A 14,501-nucleotide genomic window follows, 5' to 3' on the forward strand; every position below is an offset into this window, starting at 1 on the left:
GTGCAGTGCAGTAGGCAGCAGAGGTTATCTCTAAAAATCCAGCAGCATGCCCTTATAGCAGGAAAAGAATATTTTGCTGCATTATTTTGGTGAAGTTGCCCTCTCCCTTTCTTAGAGTAGGCAGCTGATGGGGGGGGACTTCCACAGTGCTCCCTGCCCTCTCAGTATTACTGGCTGCTCTCGTGGTCTCAGGCCAGAAGCTGGGGATAAACTCTTTCTGATCTTCTTACTTACTCTCTCCTTTGTCTCTTATCCTCTGCATTTCTGCATGTGCTGTAATGATAGGGGCAGGACCAGACAACAGGGTGTCCTGATTCTTCTGCAAATGCATGTGTCTATATACTCCTCATCTGGCCTTTACTGAGGAGGTTCTTTTACTCCTGGAAGTGAAAAGTATCCTTTTTTATTCTGCTTTTCACTGACTTTACTGGTTCATTTTACAGCCACCCAACACAGTTACACTCAAGGTGCTGATCTTTCTAGAGATATCTTCAAACCAGAAAGACCTGTCAGCATCTTGTTGAATTCCAGGTTTCCAAAAAATGGCATATTAGTGAGTGCCTAAAAATATCTTAGGTCACTTGAAGAGAATGGAGGCTTGCAAACAAAACAGAACAGAGTTACTACTTAATGCACTTACTAGTACCTATCTATAAAGGTCTTACAGTAACTCAGTCTGGAGCATAGTTAGAGACAGAGCTTGATAGCACTCAATTTTTATCAGTCTCATTATTTTACACAAGCCTGGTCACAGAAGTCCTGGTGTGGACTGACATAGCCTCTAGTTTATGTAATCACATTGATAATGCAAAGATATTTCACACAGGTCAATGACATACAGATGTTTTATCAACTTTTGTTAGATTTATTTTACATTTCAGGGATGAAAAAAGAGAGGCTTTGAGGCAAAAAAATGATTTCAGATATTTTGCTGGGATGATTCCCTGGAATCAGATAGTGATCAAATACTGTTTGTACTTTCTAGGGAAATGGGGGAGGCCCAGTAACTTACCATTTCCCTTGCATTCATTACATCTAGCCATACTAAGTGTCCTGTTAATTTCTGTTTCTCTTTGTGCTACATGGAATACAACTAAAATAGATTAATCATTAACTAATTATGCCAACAGCAGCTGAACAGTCTCTCATGTGTTCCCAGCTGTAAGTAATCTGTAGTCTGTCTTTTGCTTTTTTTGTAGGTACTGATATATTCCATATTGCTGAGTCTTCCAGCAGCAGGTGAAAAATATGTCTTTGTTCCTCTTTTCCATTTTATCTTTGCTTCTGAAAGTCACTAGCACCAAAGATGTTGTATTTGGTCATAATAATTTCACAGAATATCAAGTGGGCAACATGAACCTCCTTCTCTCTGTCCCACACGGTGGGTCAATGGAACCTAAAGACATCCCTGATCGAGAGGCTGCTTGTTGGGATGAGAAGACATCCTCTTGTATTTTCTCTCATGACTGTCCTCCTGGAAGTATTCAAAATTCTAAGAAATGCAAAGTGTCTACCAACCAAGACAGGTATACCATAGAGGTGGCTCAGGCTCTTGCCGAAGAAATCAACAACATTACTGATGGCTTCTTCCCACATATCGTCATAAACCACCTACAGAGGTTCAAGATGGATGCTAACAGGGAAAAGGAAGAAGCCTCCTTTGGAATTCCCCAAGCAGAACAGGCCTCGGAGGACTATATGGGATTTTTGACCACTGCAAAATCACAGATGTCAAGGGGCCTAATTCTGGATATCCATGGACAAGCACATCCTGAAAGGTGGATAGAACTAGGTTACACACTTTCAAAAACTTCCCTTAACTCAGGTGCCTTTTCTGCATTGAATTCCTCAATTAGCCATCTGGCCAGTCAGCTGGTCAATGTGTCTTCTGAGACTTTGGTTGCAGGCAACAGAAGTTTGGGTAAATATATTGAAGAACAAAATAAGAGCTACATTTGTGTGCCTTCGCCATCCAATCCTAGCCCAAATAACGGAAGCTATTATAGTGGTGGATACATAACAAAGACTTTTGGCTCCCGTAGTTCTGGCACCATTGATGCCATCCAGCTTGAACTGCCTCAGTGGGTGAGGGCAGCTAAAGAGCGTCGCAGATTTTGTAAAGCACTGGCAAGGGCTGTAATGAACTTCTGGCAAACTAACTACTGCAGCCAGTACAAGCATGAACTTCTGCCATGCTCAAAGAGCCTGTCTTGTTAAGATACCTTTCCTTAATAGAGTAATGATCTGGAACAACAGAACAACTCATTCACCTGGAACATTTAAGACTGCAGTATAATTGCAGATGCTGGTAGAAAGAAACCATCCTGCTAAGAAATACATCAGCATCCACAGTTAATACCAAAAAGTCCCTTAACACACAGCTTTGTACTAGATCCAGCACTGAAAAGACTGCTGTAAGATGAGTGGGTGCAAATATCACTTGCCTGTGCTTAATTTCTCATCCTCTGTTTTGAAGCGCATGATACACAACTAATCTTCTAATAAATTCTGTGCAATGCCTTAGTGGATTATCTGTTCATAGAAATTAAATGTCTCTGCTTTTCTTTTGACACTTATGAAAGACAGTTGGATAATATAATTGTGTAAAATGTTTGGGGCCAGGATCAGTTTCCATTTGGTGCTCATAAAGCCCTAGGATTTGGAAGTAAACAGTAACGCTGAGCAATGACAGGCAGTCTGATCTACTTCTGTTTTTTTCCTGAATTAGGAAAAAAAGATCCATTAGCACTTACAGCACTGTAATTTTGTCACACTTTAAACAGCATAACAGTAAGGTAGTGACTGGGTGGAAGGCTGATAAAGATAGCACACACATATCATGCATTTTTGACAGTTTTCCTTACAGCATGATTACCTCCTGAGAGCTTGTCCATCGATTCCATTCACCACAGGATTAAACACTTGATTGTTACTGGGAATAGTACTACATTATGGATAGTTTCTGCACAGTGGATGATACAGTGGCATGAATAGCCATGACTACAAGTCAACTCTTGGAAAACACAGACAACTAATAAAGAAAACTGAAGGGAGAAGGAAGCAAGACTGAAAAGGGTACAATTTGAAAATTAAGAACCTATGAAATCCTAGCAGTGCTAAAAGTTTGGTAAAAAGAAAATATTGAGTAAATAGTTCTGAGGAAGTAAGTAGTCAGTTAATAAACTGAAGACAAGTGGGATATCTGCATCTTGCAACCACAGTGAAATAATTCAGGCCTGGCTATTAGTAGGGACAATACCAAAGAGAAAGTATTACATGTGATAAAACATAACACATAAAAGCATCAAAATAAATGGGTAAGGATCTCTCTGAACCTGAACTGTGCATTTTTAGTAATGTTTGAAGACTCGGCAATTTTCAGGTAACTGAAAGAGGGTTTATGTAGCTTTCAAAGGGATATAGGACTCAGAATTGCAGGAATATTACCTTTCATATGCTAACTGCTAAATCATGGGTAAGATGAAGTGAACATAAATAGTAAATGGCAGATCACACTTTACCTAGTACTACTTGGTTTGTCAGACAAGTCTGATTTTAGTTTTAATCACAAGGTTGATTAATGTGGTGGGCTGACCCTGGCAGGCACCAAGTGCCTGCCCAGTTTCTTGCTTGCTTCCTTACTTCTCCTGGTGTGATGGGGAAGAGATTAGGAAGAGCAAAAGTGAGAAAATTCTTGGGCCACAATGAAGACAGTATAATAGGTGAAGCAAAGCTGCATGTGCAAGCAGAGCAAAATAAGGAATTCAAGCACTGCTTACCACCAGCAGGCAGGTATTTGTTTAGCCACTTCCTGGGAAACAGGGCCTCAGCACACATAATGAATGGGTACTTGGGAAGACAAACACTACAACCATGAATATCTTGGGTCCCTCCCCCATTCCATGAGGCTGTTATATGGTATGGAAAATTTCTGGTGAATTCAGGTCAGCTGTTCCGGCTGTGTCCCTTCCCAGCCTACTCACTAGGTGTGGGAAAAAAGCACCTTGTTGTGCTGGCATTGCTCAGCAACAGCCAAAACACTGGTGTGTTATCAACACTGTTTTATTCACAAATCCAGGACACAGCACCATACAGGCTGCTATCAAGAAAATTACATTAATGCCTGCCAGGTCTGGTACAGCTGACCATAACAATTTTAAATATACTCCCACAATATATTTTGCAGTTACCCCTAAATTCATCATAATCCTATAAGAAGTTGAAGGCAGGTAAACCATTGCAAGTCATTGTATATTCAGTTCATGAGAAGAATGTCTTTTCAAGAAGGCTAGCAGAGCAAACACCAATTCAATACGAGTGCTACAGAAAACCTGCTATTTTCCGCAAAATAGCAGGTAATATCCCATGTTATATGCATTATCCTAACTACTCACTAAGGTGAGACACTTGGCACTATGTGTACGTTTAGCCAAAGGATGAAGACGTATTCTGTGCTCTGTGTCATGTTGTGACATTGTCCTGGAATGCTGGAATGTGAGAAAAGATTTGCGTAATCATGATGGATAATTAACTGAATATGAGCTCAGCAGGCACTCTTCTGGCTTAGGGGATGAACACACTCTTTGAAAGCATAAGCAAGGAACTAACATATTAGTTATTAGTTAACAGGGCATATTAACTGTTGAGTATATGATTAATCTGGCAGGAAAAAAAGCAGTGCAATATTCAATATACAAAAGTTTGAACAGGACAAATTGAAGCAGAGAGGAAACTGGTGGTTTTGACATAGAGAGTAACTGTCAGCAAATGTACATTAAGTCAAATGGGCTTTTCCATATCTAGTTATAATCATACACTGCCTTTATTAGAATTTATTCTCTGCATGATGGATTGGAATAGAAGTAAAGATTTGTTTTCTATATGTTCTACTTAATAATGAAATGGATTTAAATATCGTTTTAAAAAAACAGAGAAAAAATAATAAAAGAAATCTGCTAATCCACTTTAATGAAGATGGAAACCACATTTACTGGTCTTGACTCAAGTCTTCAATGGAATCTGTATCCATTTCCCATCCCTTGGGACTGGACTTCTCAACTTTCATCCTTTGAAGACCTTTAAAAAATTTCAAGAACTAATTAACATACTGATGTGAGTAGACCAGACTGATAGCATTTTGTAACAGCACAGACAAAAAATCTGATTTTGTGCACATAGCTTACGAAAAATTTCATTTTGGTGCAAATCCATTGCAGTCTCATTGGCTTCAGAGTAGTTGCTCCTCACTTCCCAAGGCACAAGACCCCCTGTATTTTATTTTCTTTTTCAGGAAGAAAACAAAACACAGATTTTCAAAGTACATTAATGGCCAGAAAAATAGCATATGTGCCAACTATTTGAACACTGTGCTCCTGAGTTTTTTTCTGAGACAATGTAATGCTGCATGTACAAGCATTAGGTCATATATATTGAAATGCAGAGTTGGAATGTTGAGTGTCCTATTGAACCCACCTAACCAGCCATCTAGGATTTTGGAGTCTTATCCAAGTTAGTTCTCTAGGTACCCTCTATAGAAAGAGATCAGCACCTTTGCTAGGGGTGATTCTTTTCATCCTATGATATGTGGGATAGACAAGCCTGTGGAATATTCTGATCTTTCTCCATAGAATAAAAACCTGGGAATATTTTCTAGACAGCTTGCAGTAGATCAGCTCATTAATACCCATAAAATAGTACTACTTAACAGTACTCAAAGCTTTGGGCAGATGGGATTCAATAGGTTTGGGACTGGTTAAAAGAACTGAGTCTGAGCAAAAAATTAATGACATGAGGTTGAACAGGAGAAGTAAATGTCTGCAATACTCACTTTTTGGCATCCTCACTTCAACTGGATTCTCAAGCTTCCACCAAAGTTGGAGTTGGATAGGTAGTGCAAATCATGTTAGAAAATTAAATTGAGAAGCAGACAATTAACAGTGGAATGTCAGAGTAATAATGTACAAGTGCTAATGGCTTCTGATGTATGAATGCCACCACAAAAAGTAGAAAACACTTGTGCTTACCTCATATATAGGAAGAAATGCAAATACTGAACCAGCCTCTTTGCATACAAATTCAAAAGTTTCCAAAGGTTGGATCTGACCAAGGGAAGCCAAAGTCAGTGCATTACTAGCTGAAGACAAAAGGTGATGAAGACATTCTTACTACAACTGCAAGAGAGGTTTTTTATTCCCACGACTTTTAAGGGTTAAGCCAGGTAAAGATGGAGGAGCTCTACTGATATGCAGTTAGAGTTGTAGAAAGTGTATGTAACGAAATCTAACTCTCCTGGTTTCTGATTTCATGGGAACCCTGAAAGAACTAATGGATGTAACCAGGGATTCACTGTCATTCTAGTATTTTCACACATCCTTCAAGCAAACTTAAGATATTTAGGTTTTCTGTTAAAGCAGAGGAAAATGCTAGAGGTTTCTTTACACTTTTAAACCAGTGAATCTGTTTGTGCTACCTTCTAAACTGAAATTTGAAAATGTGAAAAATGAGAATGAAAACCACAGACATTTCTTAGATCCCTCTGTTTATGCATTTTTGTTCCAGCTTATCTACTGAATGAGAAAGATACGTAGGGTTGTTTATAGATAATTTTAAAGTGAGAAATAAAACTGTATTTCCTATACTTTGCACAGAACATAAATTTGTCACATATATTAGCTACCTTTTCAGAAGCCAAAGCTTTGAAAAACTTGAAGCCCCGATGTCCAGCCTTTTCTGAAACTGAAGGTGATCTGGTCAGTGACTTCCACCTGTGCATACGAGACAGAAGAATTCTGAAATTCCTATCAAAATGACAGTTATGAATGCAATATTCTTATCTGGCTCTAAAATGAAACTATTTTGATCTATAAATGATTTCATATATCTTCAAAATATATTTTTCTTAGGACCTTCATAGGTCTTAATAAAAAGGTCATGGAGTGCTTCACTAACACTTTGTCAATCCAGGTACTGGCTGTCACCTGTAGAAGTCAGGAAATCTTAACATAAACACCATTTACAACAGTCATGTGCTAACTCACTGTCTGATAATGGCTTTTCAGCACTTTTTTAAGTTGTCACTAGAACACCTAAATGTGACTTTCGTAACAAAGGTGTCCTCTGCTCATATGTCTGGTTTCCAAATTTAGTCATGAGAAGAAATTATCCAGAGTGTCTGTTAGTGCAGATTAACCGTTGCCTTTATAATCAGAAAAATAAGCCAGGTCACACAAGCTAAGGAACAGAGAGAAACTGAGACTATTCCTCTATATGGGTCTATCTGCTGGCATTTTTCAATAGATCTCCTGAGATGCTTGTTTAAACTGCAAGCACCTGTGCTGCTTAGATGGGTTTGTGCCTTTTCAGGTATGTGCACATTTCGGCAGTATTTTCCCACAGCTTTCTCCTGGAGAAGCTGGCTACTCACTGTGGTGCTGTATTTATCCATTGCTGCTCTTATTAAACGCATGCCTTCCACATTGTTCCCCCCCTGCTCCTGCCCCTAGCCCTGGCCACTCCCTCCAGTTCTCCCTATTGGTTCCAGTACCCCAACTCCGCCCATGTACCACCCCCGCGCCCTGAGAAAGCCCCCTGCTGCCTGACCACGAGGTCTTTCTGCCTCTGGGAATCGGCTTCTCACCATGCAATAAAAGCTCCTCTGAGGTCCATATGGAGGGATCCTTCTTGCCTCCTTTACTGTCACTGTGTTGCAGGGCCGACAGCTAGCCGGAACAGGAGTGTCCGGAAGGACTACGGGAGAGCGGAACTGCCGCTCTGTCCTAAGCAGCCCCGCTGCTCTTTCCGGGAAGGCTGCGGCTTGCTAAACCAAACAAGGCAATGCAACAACTCATGGCTTGGCTGGGTGCTGGGTAAAAAATGACTGGATGGCCAGGCCCAGAGAGTGGTGATGAATGGAGTTAAATCCAGCTGGCAACTAGCCACAAATGGTGTTCTCAAGGGCTTTGTGTTGGGGCCAGTTCTGTTTAATATCTTTACTGATGATCTGCATGAGGAGATTGAGTGCACCCTCAGAAAATTTGCATATCACAGCAAGTTGGATGGGAATGTTGACCTGCTGGACAGTGGGAAATCTCTGCAGAGGGATCTGGACAGGCTGGACCAATGGGTTGAGACCAATGATATGAGGTCCAGCAAGACGAAGTGCCAGGTCCTGCCCTTGGGTCACAACAACCCCCTGATAATGCTACAGGCTGGGGACAGCATAGCTGGAAAGCTCTCTTGTGGAAAAGGACCTGGTGGTGCTGGTTGACAGTGGCTGAACATGAGCCAGCCTGTGCCCAGGTGGCCAAGAAGGCCAATAGTACATAGTCACTAACTCCGTTGGTTAGAGCATGGTGCTCACAATGCTAAAGTTGTGGGCTTGATCCCCATACAGGTCATTCACTTGAGAATTGGACTCAATGATCCTTGTGGGTCTCTTCCAACTCAGAATATTCTGTGATATTCAATCTGTGATATACAAATAGTGTGGCCAGCAGAACTAGGAGTGATTGTCCCCCTACACTTGGCACTGGTAAGGCCACACCTCAAGTGCTGTGTCCAGTTCTTTGATCTGCTGAAACGTTGGTCATGCATGGGAACAGGCTGCCCAGGGAGGTGGTGGAGTCACTGTTCCTAAAGTATTCAAAAGGCATTTGGATGTAGCACTTGGGGCATATGGCTTAGCAGTGAATATGGTGGTCCTTGGTTAATGGTTGGACTCGATGATCTTAGAAATATTTTCCAACCTTAAGGATTCTGTGATTCCATGAATATATATCTGTTAATAACACTTACAATATGAGTTGTTAATTGAGATCCTAAAATGTTATCTTAGTGCTGAATACTGTATGAGTTATCCAATAACCAAATTCTACTAGCATCACAAAGATAAGTGACTTGTCCCAAGACAATTGTCTGCATCCTGAGTACAAAGCCTAGCATCCATAAGTAACACAGCCTTTTGGATGATGGTTGGCTAGCTCTCCTTTACACTCTTTGGTACAGTTAATCCAGAGGAACCAAGTCACTCTTAAGGTGACAGCACACAGAGTATGTAGAATGGTAAGACTGAAACTTTCTATTGCATAGCGTGTGGCTGCTTTTTTTCCCCAGTTCTCTACACAATTAAGCATTTCTAATTTTCTTGCTCTTTGTTTAGTTAATGTGTTTAAATGTATAATAGCCATTCTCCTTTACGGAAATATTTGAAGAATCCTCAAAAAGTAGTAACAGTTTGAAATAGGCATGTAATTTACGGAAAGTTTCTTTCATGTTAGCTGAATTAATGATATTTGGTTCCAGAGGTTTCAAACTAGCTGCTGACTATTCCAAAGAACTACAGGGGTTAGTCCTTCAAACACAGCCAAGCACTTCTCTGTATTGATGAGTTACTCTTCTGACTGCAGTGACACTACTCATATTAGTAAGAACTCCACGGAATAATAATTACTAGCAGGATACCAAATTAAATGGGGTAACAGTAAAGCACCTTAGAGATTTTCCATTGTCCCAAAGTGCTTTGGTTGAAAGGCAGCCTAAGAATGGACAAGGTATATGAAAACTTACCACTAAAGAATGCATGACTTTTTAAGCCCTGAAGTAATTTTTTTTACAGATTTGGATCCCTTTGTTACTTAAGACACTGTGTGCATCTCCTCTGAAGATGCCTTGTTCAATATTTATGTTCACTTGTTCAATCCACTAATTAATGAACCAGAGAGTTCCAGGACTAGAATTATGACTTAAACTAAAGGGCCAAGGCCCTCTGACTTGACTTGTAACTAACCAACCCATACCCCTTAAGAACTCTACCTGGAAGAGTTCAACACTGCTATTGAACACACATTTATGCCAGCTTCAGAATGCCATGATCTGCAAATCCGTTACCCATGTATGTGAATGTATCCATAAAGTACCAGCAAATTTAAGATGACCATTTCTTAAACTGAAAGATTAAATTTGGTTTATTCTTCTAGAAGGATTTATGTTTTGGTTGAAACGATTCACATTAAGCTTTTTCAATAAATTTTTGGAGATCCCAGAAACATAGCAACTTTTGGAATTTGAAAGATAACAGGCTGCTAACCTGAACAGCATATATAATATACCACCTCTAATGAGGCTCAAATCTGAGACAAGTATCTAGTCATCACTATTACTGAGTTCAAACCTTGAACATCACCTAATCTTGACTGTTGCCAAGTCATAAAAATGAAAAGATTTATCCATTCTGGGTCAAAAAAATCTTTAAAAAAGATTTTTCTGAATAACACGTAGTACTGATTTTTTTCTGATCTTCAGATGAAAGGTGTTTTTAAAGCATATTTTCAAACTTGTTCCCCCAGTCATACATGTATGTAAATGTATGAGATCTTACTTGTCTCTGTCCAGCATGAGAGGATATTTAACCTTCTTCTTTTCCATATGTTTGCTCTCTGCTTTAATTATGGCAGGAAAGTTATTAACATCAGAAGGCAAAATCAACCGACTGGTATCTGATAATTCAAACTTCCTGGCTTGTCCAAAGTAACCAAAATAGTATCCAGTCATGGCATGCCAAAGCCTACAGACATAGTAGAAGCAGTGCCAAAAGACAGAAAAGAAAAATGGATATTTTTAGAAGTGGAACAGCAGTGAGACAATATCTGTATATTATCAAATTCTGCAGCACTGTTCAGTGTGCTAGTCAAAAAAAACATCAATGAGATTGTTTTTATAATTTAAATAATTTGAGAATAAAAAAAAGATTCAGAAGGTTGTTGTAGAAAACAGAAAACACACAGTTCGTGTTTGTATTTATGAAACTGAGGAGTAAATGTACCAAAGTCCTGAACTGTTCCTGCAGTAAAGTGCTGCCACCAGAGCAGGATCTACATGAAATTTCTTCATTGATACTTCCAGAAAACCAAAAGAAACCCCTTCAAATGTACTTGTTAGCCAAGAAGGAATTATAGTTGTCTATGAAGTATCTCCAAGCTTCCATGGTCTAATTGCATACACATTGATTAGGTGCCATGCTTAGGATCCATGTCAATTTAACAAGCATTGAAAGCTAAAATAGGATTAGAACAGGAGGTAATTTTTAAAATGGTGTAGCCATGCATTCCAAAGTAAAGCAATGGCTGAAAGAAAAGGACAGTCTGCAAAGGATCTGACTTCCTGAGAAGTGTTATATTAAAACCAGTTCTTTTGGGTGCAGAACAGAAATTGCACCCAGTGTTTTATTTTATTTAAGTTCTAGCCTATATACAAGTGCAGCAAGAAAAGGAACTTTCAAGACAGCTCAACGGATTTGCCATAGCAGTTAGTCATTTTATACCTGACTGAACCATCAGTGGATGCTGTCACTACCACATTTTTCTCCTCTTCAATAAGTAAGTCAACCACTTCAGTAGCATGTGCCCTCCAGCAGAGCTCCTCCCTTATTTCCTGAGGGAAAAAAGGCAACATAACCACATTTGAGGCAGTTCTGTATCCCACCATGGTTGCTAGCTTAGTGGATTTATCTGCATGTCTTTCTGAAAATTCGAAGAGGTGAAAAAATAATCCCTCCATGAAACAGCCTGCAAATGGCATATGGTAGAAACACCACTCAGGGGACATGGATATGTTAATTCTTAACATAACTTCTTTGAACACAATGAAATAATGCTGACACCATTTTACTTATGTTTTTCCATTTTTTTTCACAGCATCAAGTTATTATTTCAAGCACAAAACATGATCTTTATATGCAGAAAACATTTTTATCCCTGTAGAGCTCTGAATTAATTTTTTTTTCTGTTTTTCTGGGTATACTGTTCAAGTTAAGAAGATCTGAGAGATATTTCCTTACATTTTTTTTATTTTGTGAATCTTCTAAGAATGAGGCTATGTTCCAGCGAATAATATGTCCCTCTGTTTAAGAAAGGAGAAAGCAAAACATCAGTAAGTTTCACTAGTGCTACACCTTCACTTGTTGCTGCCATTTACTCTCAGTAGACACTGGGCAGAATGAAGCAGAGAACACAGGTCAGTTAGTTTACAGTGAATATAACTATCTTATTGTCAAGCACAGAGTAGAAATAATGGACTGTTCATTAATACGCAAAGAAACACATATGCTAGTTGTGAGCAGTGTGTCATTAACTGGATAGCTTTGAAATGGAAGTAAGGTCAAGTTTTTCTTTAAATTATATGAATGAAAAATAAGAGTCATCTTGTCAAGACAATGTCTATTGCACAGCCGAGGTATGAGAGCTTCCTGGGGATTACACTGGTTTTCAATCCTGGTAAAATGGACAAATTTTAATTAATTGCATACATAATGAACGCTTAATGTTTTACAACCTTTTAGTGCGCTCATGTGGAAATAGAATCAAAGAACCACTTTCCTTATGACCCACAACTGCTCTGTTTCCTGCCTAGGCTCCCTCTTTCCTCATGAAGTTGCCTCTTATTTCTCATTTCTACTGCAAGACAGAGGAATATTTCGTGTAATTCCAATTTTCATACAAGTCACATCTGATTTCTAGGACTGTACATTTGCAAGCAAGGGAGGAGGCGGGAAGAGAAGCTGACCTTTTACTAGCAAGGAAAAATCTGTAGTGGGAAAAGGTAATTGGTCACAGCACTGCAGATAAGAGTGTGGAAAGCACAAAAAGCAAATACACAGTGACACAAACATGAAAAGGCAGAGTATCAAATAAATAGGCAGTAGGGTGGGTACTTTTCCACAATTAATTAAAATCCTGTTCAGTGCATTCTGCCTTTTTGAACTCACTTATTCATTTGAATCAGAGAGGAGTGGAAACTCCTCCTCATTTTCAGTATAAAAGTCAAACTATTGCTGAATTTTTAAACAAATGGGGAAAAAAGTCCCTTGCTCCATCCAATTTCTGACAACATAAGAGTAGGAAGCTGGCGGAAAACAGTTATGATATGTATTTTAAAAGAAAAGTGACACATAATGCCAGACACAGAGATGGAAAATTGCCAGGGTGATTCTAAAGGTTTGAAGAAGAATCAGACAGCAGAAAAACTTCTGAACATTCTGCCAAAGGAAAGCCAGATTTCATGTAAAATTAGAAGTCTAGCAATGAGCTGCTAGCAAAAACAAGTACTTTTCCTATATAGCAGTGTACTGCTGGCACTATTACTGTGCACTCCATATCAGTGTTCGAATCACAACTCTTGGTACAGCCCAAGCTACAATTTTTTATGTAGTATTATTACCACGGAACTGAAATTTTTGCTTGTTCTTAGCAGGAATCTTTGCCCTTGGGATTATTATAATAATTTAGATGGAAAGTATATGCGGGGCATGTGAATGAAGAAAATTTTAATGTCTTTATGAAAAAAATTCTACTGATAACACTGTAACACTAAGCTTTAATATACCATCCTTTTATAAAACAGAACACCTTTTATAATTATTTAATTATAGCTTTGATGGAAAAAATCCGGCAGCACTTGGATCTTTGTTTCCACATTCCTGGCACATTTACAGCATGATATTTTCTTGTCCTACTGACTGTTCTGAACAGGATGACTAACATGTTTACTTACCTTTACTGCCTGCCAAGAGAATTTTAGTGAAGATGTCTGTACACAGCACTGTCAGAGGACCTGAGGGATGTTCCGAAAATGGCAAAAGTTCTTTCATTAAGTTTCCCTAAAACAAACAAACAAAACCCTCATATTTATCTTATATACCTACATTAAAAATATTAATTCATCAGAATTTGAGTGCCACTGATTTTATCTATTCAACATTACTGAGCTCATATCCATTCAGAAGGCTGCTAAGAAAGTAAATTCCTAAATCTACCAAATGATGAAGATAGCTGTGGTGCATTCTCCTGGACTGCTGTCTCTTGTACATCAAAAGAACAAGCTATTTAATTCTTCAGGCAAGTCAGATTAGTTGTACGTACCCCTACTTCACCACTTATCCCTCATTTGCCATGGAATAACATCAGTATGCCCCTCATTTGCTATTGAAATGTTTTTTGCTGCAAATGGGCCCATGATGTCTCCTTCACCAATCTGTTCTATTTTTCAAGTAGACTTTCTCCATTATTGCCTCTTCAGGATTGGGAAGACGTGAGGGAGAACATCTCTCTGATAAGGAGATTCTTACTTTGTCATCCATGTAATGATGACAACAATCATTCCAGTGATGACACCACTGGCATATGAACTTAGAGATTCCTATAGGAATCTAAGCACACTAATATATCAACTATGAAGAAAACAAAACCCAACAAAACTCACACCTACTATACTTGGATACATTTACCATCATTTTCAATTTTTGCATAAAGCATCTGCAAGGTTACCTCATATTTCTGAAAAATTCTTCCCATTACTTGCTCTAGCTGGGATTCCTCTTAAAGCCTTACATGGCTGACCTGTTATGATCACTGTCTGCCACAATGACCAATATTACCAATCAACCAATCATACCATGGTACTTTCCCTTCTTGCTGCATTTGCTTTGTGTATCTTATTTAGAGTAACAT

At 38.9% G+C, this 14,501-nt stretch overlaps 1 protein-coding gene across 15 annotated transcripts in view; it reads right to left on the reverse strand.

The window, feature by feature from the left end:
- Positions 1-4,798: 4,798 nt before the first annotated feature.
- The window catches only part of WDR64 (WD repeat domain 64), a 70,497-nt gene continuing 60,794 nt past the window's right edge, over positions 4,799-14,501 (reverse strand). For 11 of the 15 annotated variants that reach the window (XM_042017172.1, XM_042017173.1, XM_042017176.1 and 8 more), the window contains 7 exons: positions 13,546-13,651; positions 11,834-11,895; positions 11,318-11,427; positions 10,376-10,561; positions 6,677-6,764; positions 6,024-6,098; positions 4,952-5,861 (listed from right to left, as the gene is read on the reverse strand). In XM_042017172.1, the coding sequence (XP_041873106.1) occupies positions 5,697-5,861; positions 6,024-6,098; positions 6,677-6,764; positions 10,376-10,561; positions 11,318-11,427; positions 11,834-11,895; positions 13,546-13,651 (792 nt within the window). In that variant the 3' untranslated portion in view covers positions 4,952-5,696. Of the gene's footprint in view, positions 5,862-6,023; positions 6,099-6,676; positions 6,765-10,375; positions 10,562-11,317; positions 11,428-11,833; positions 11,896-13,545; positions 13,652-14,501 lie in introns of all 15 variants that reach the window. The other 4 variants (XM_042017174.1, XM_042017177.1, XR_006014232.1 and 1 more) reach the window with 3 other exon arrangements.

This window comes from Corvus kubaryi, unplaced genomic scaffold, assembly GCF_017639235.1.
Source record: "Corvus kubaryi isolate FWS band 111438036 unplaced genomic scaffold, C.kubaryi_AGA036_p1.0 split3-73, whole genome shotgun sequence".
In the NCBI taxonomy this organism is placed as follows: domain Eukaryota; kingdom Metazoa; phylum Chordata; class Aves; order Passeriformes; family Corvidae; genus Corvus; species Corvus kubaryi.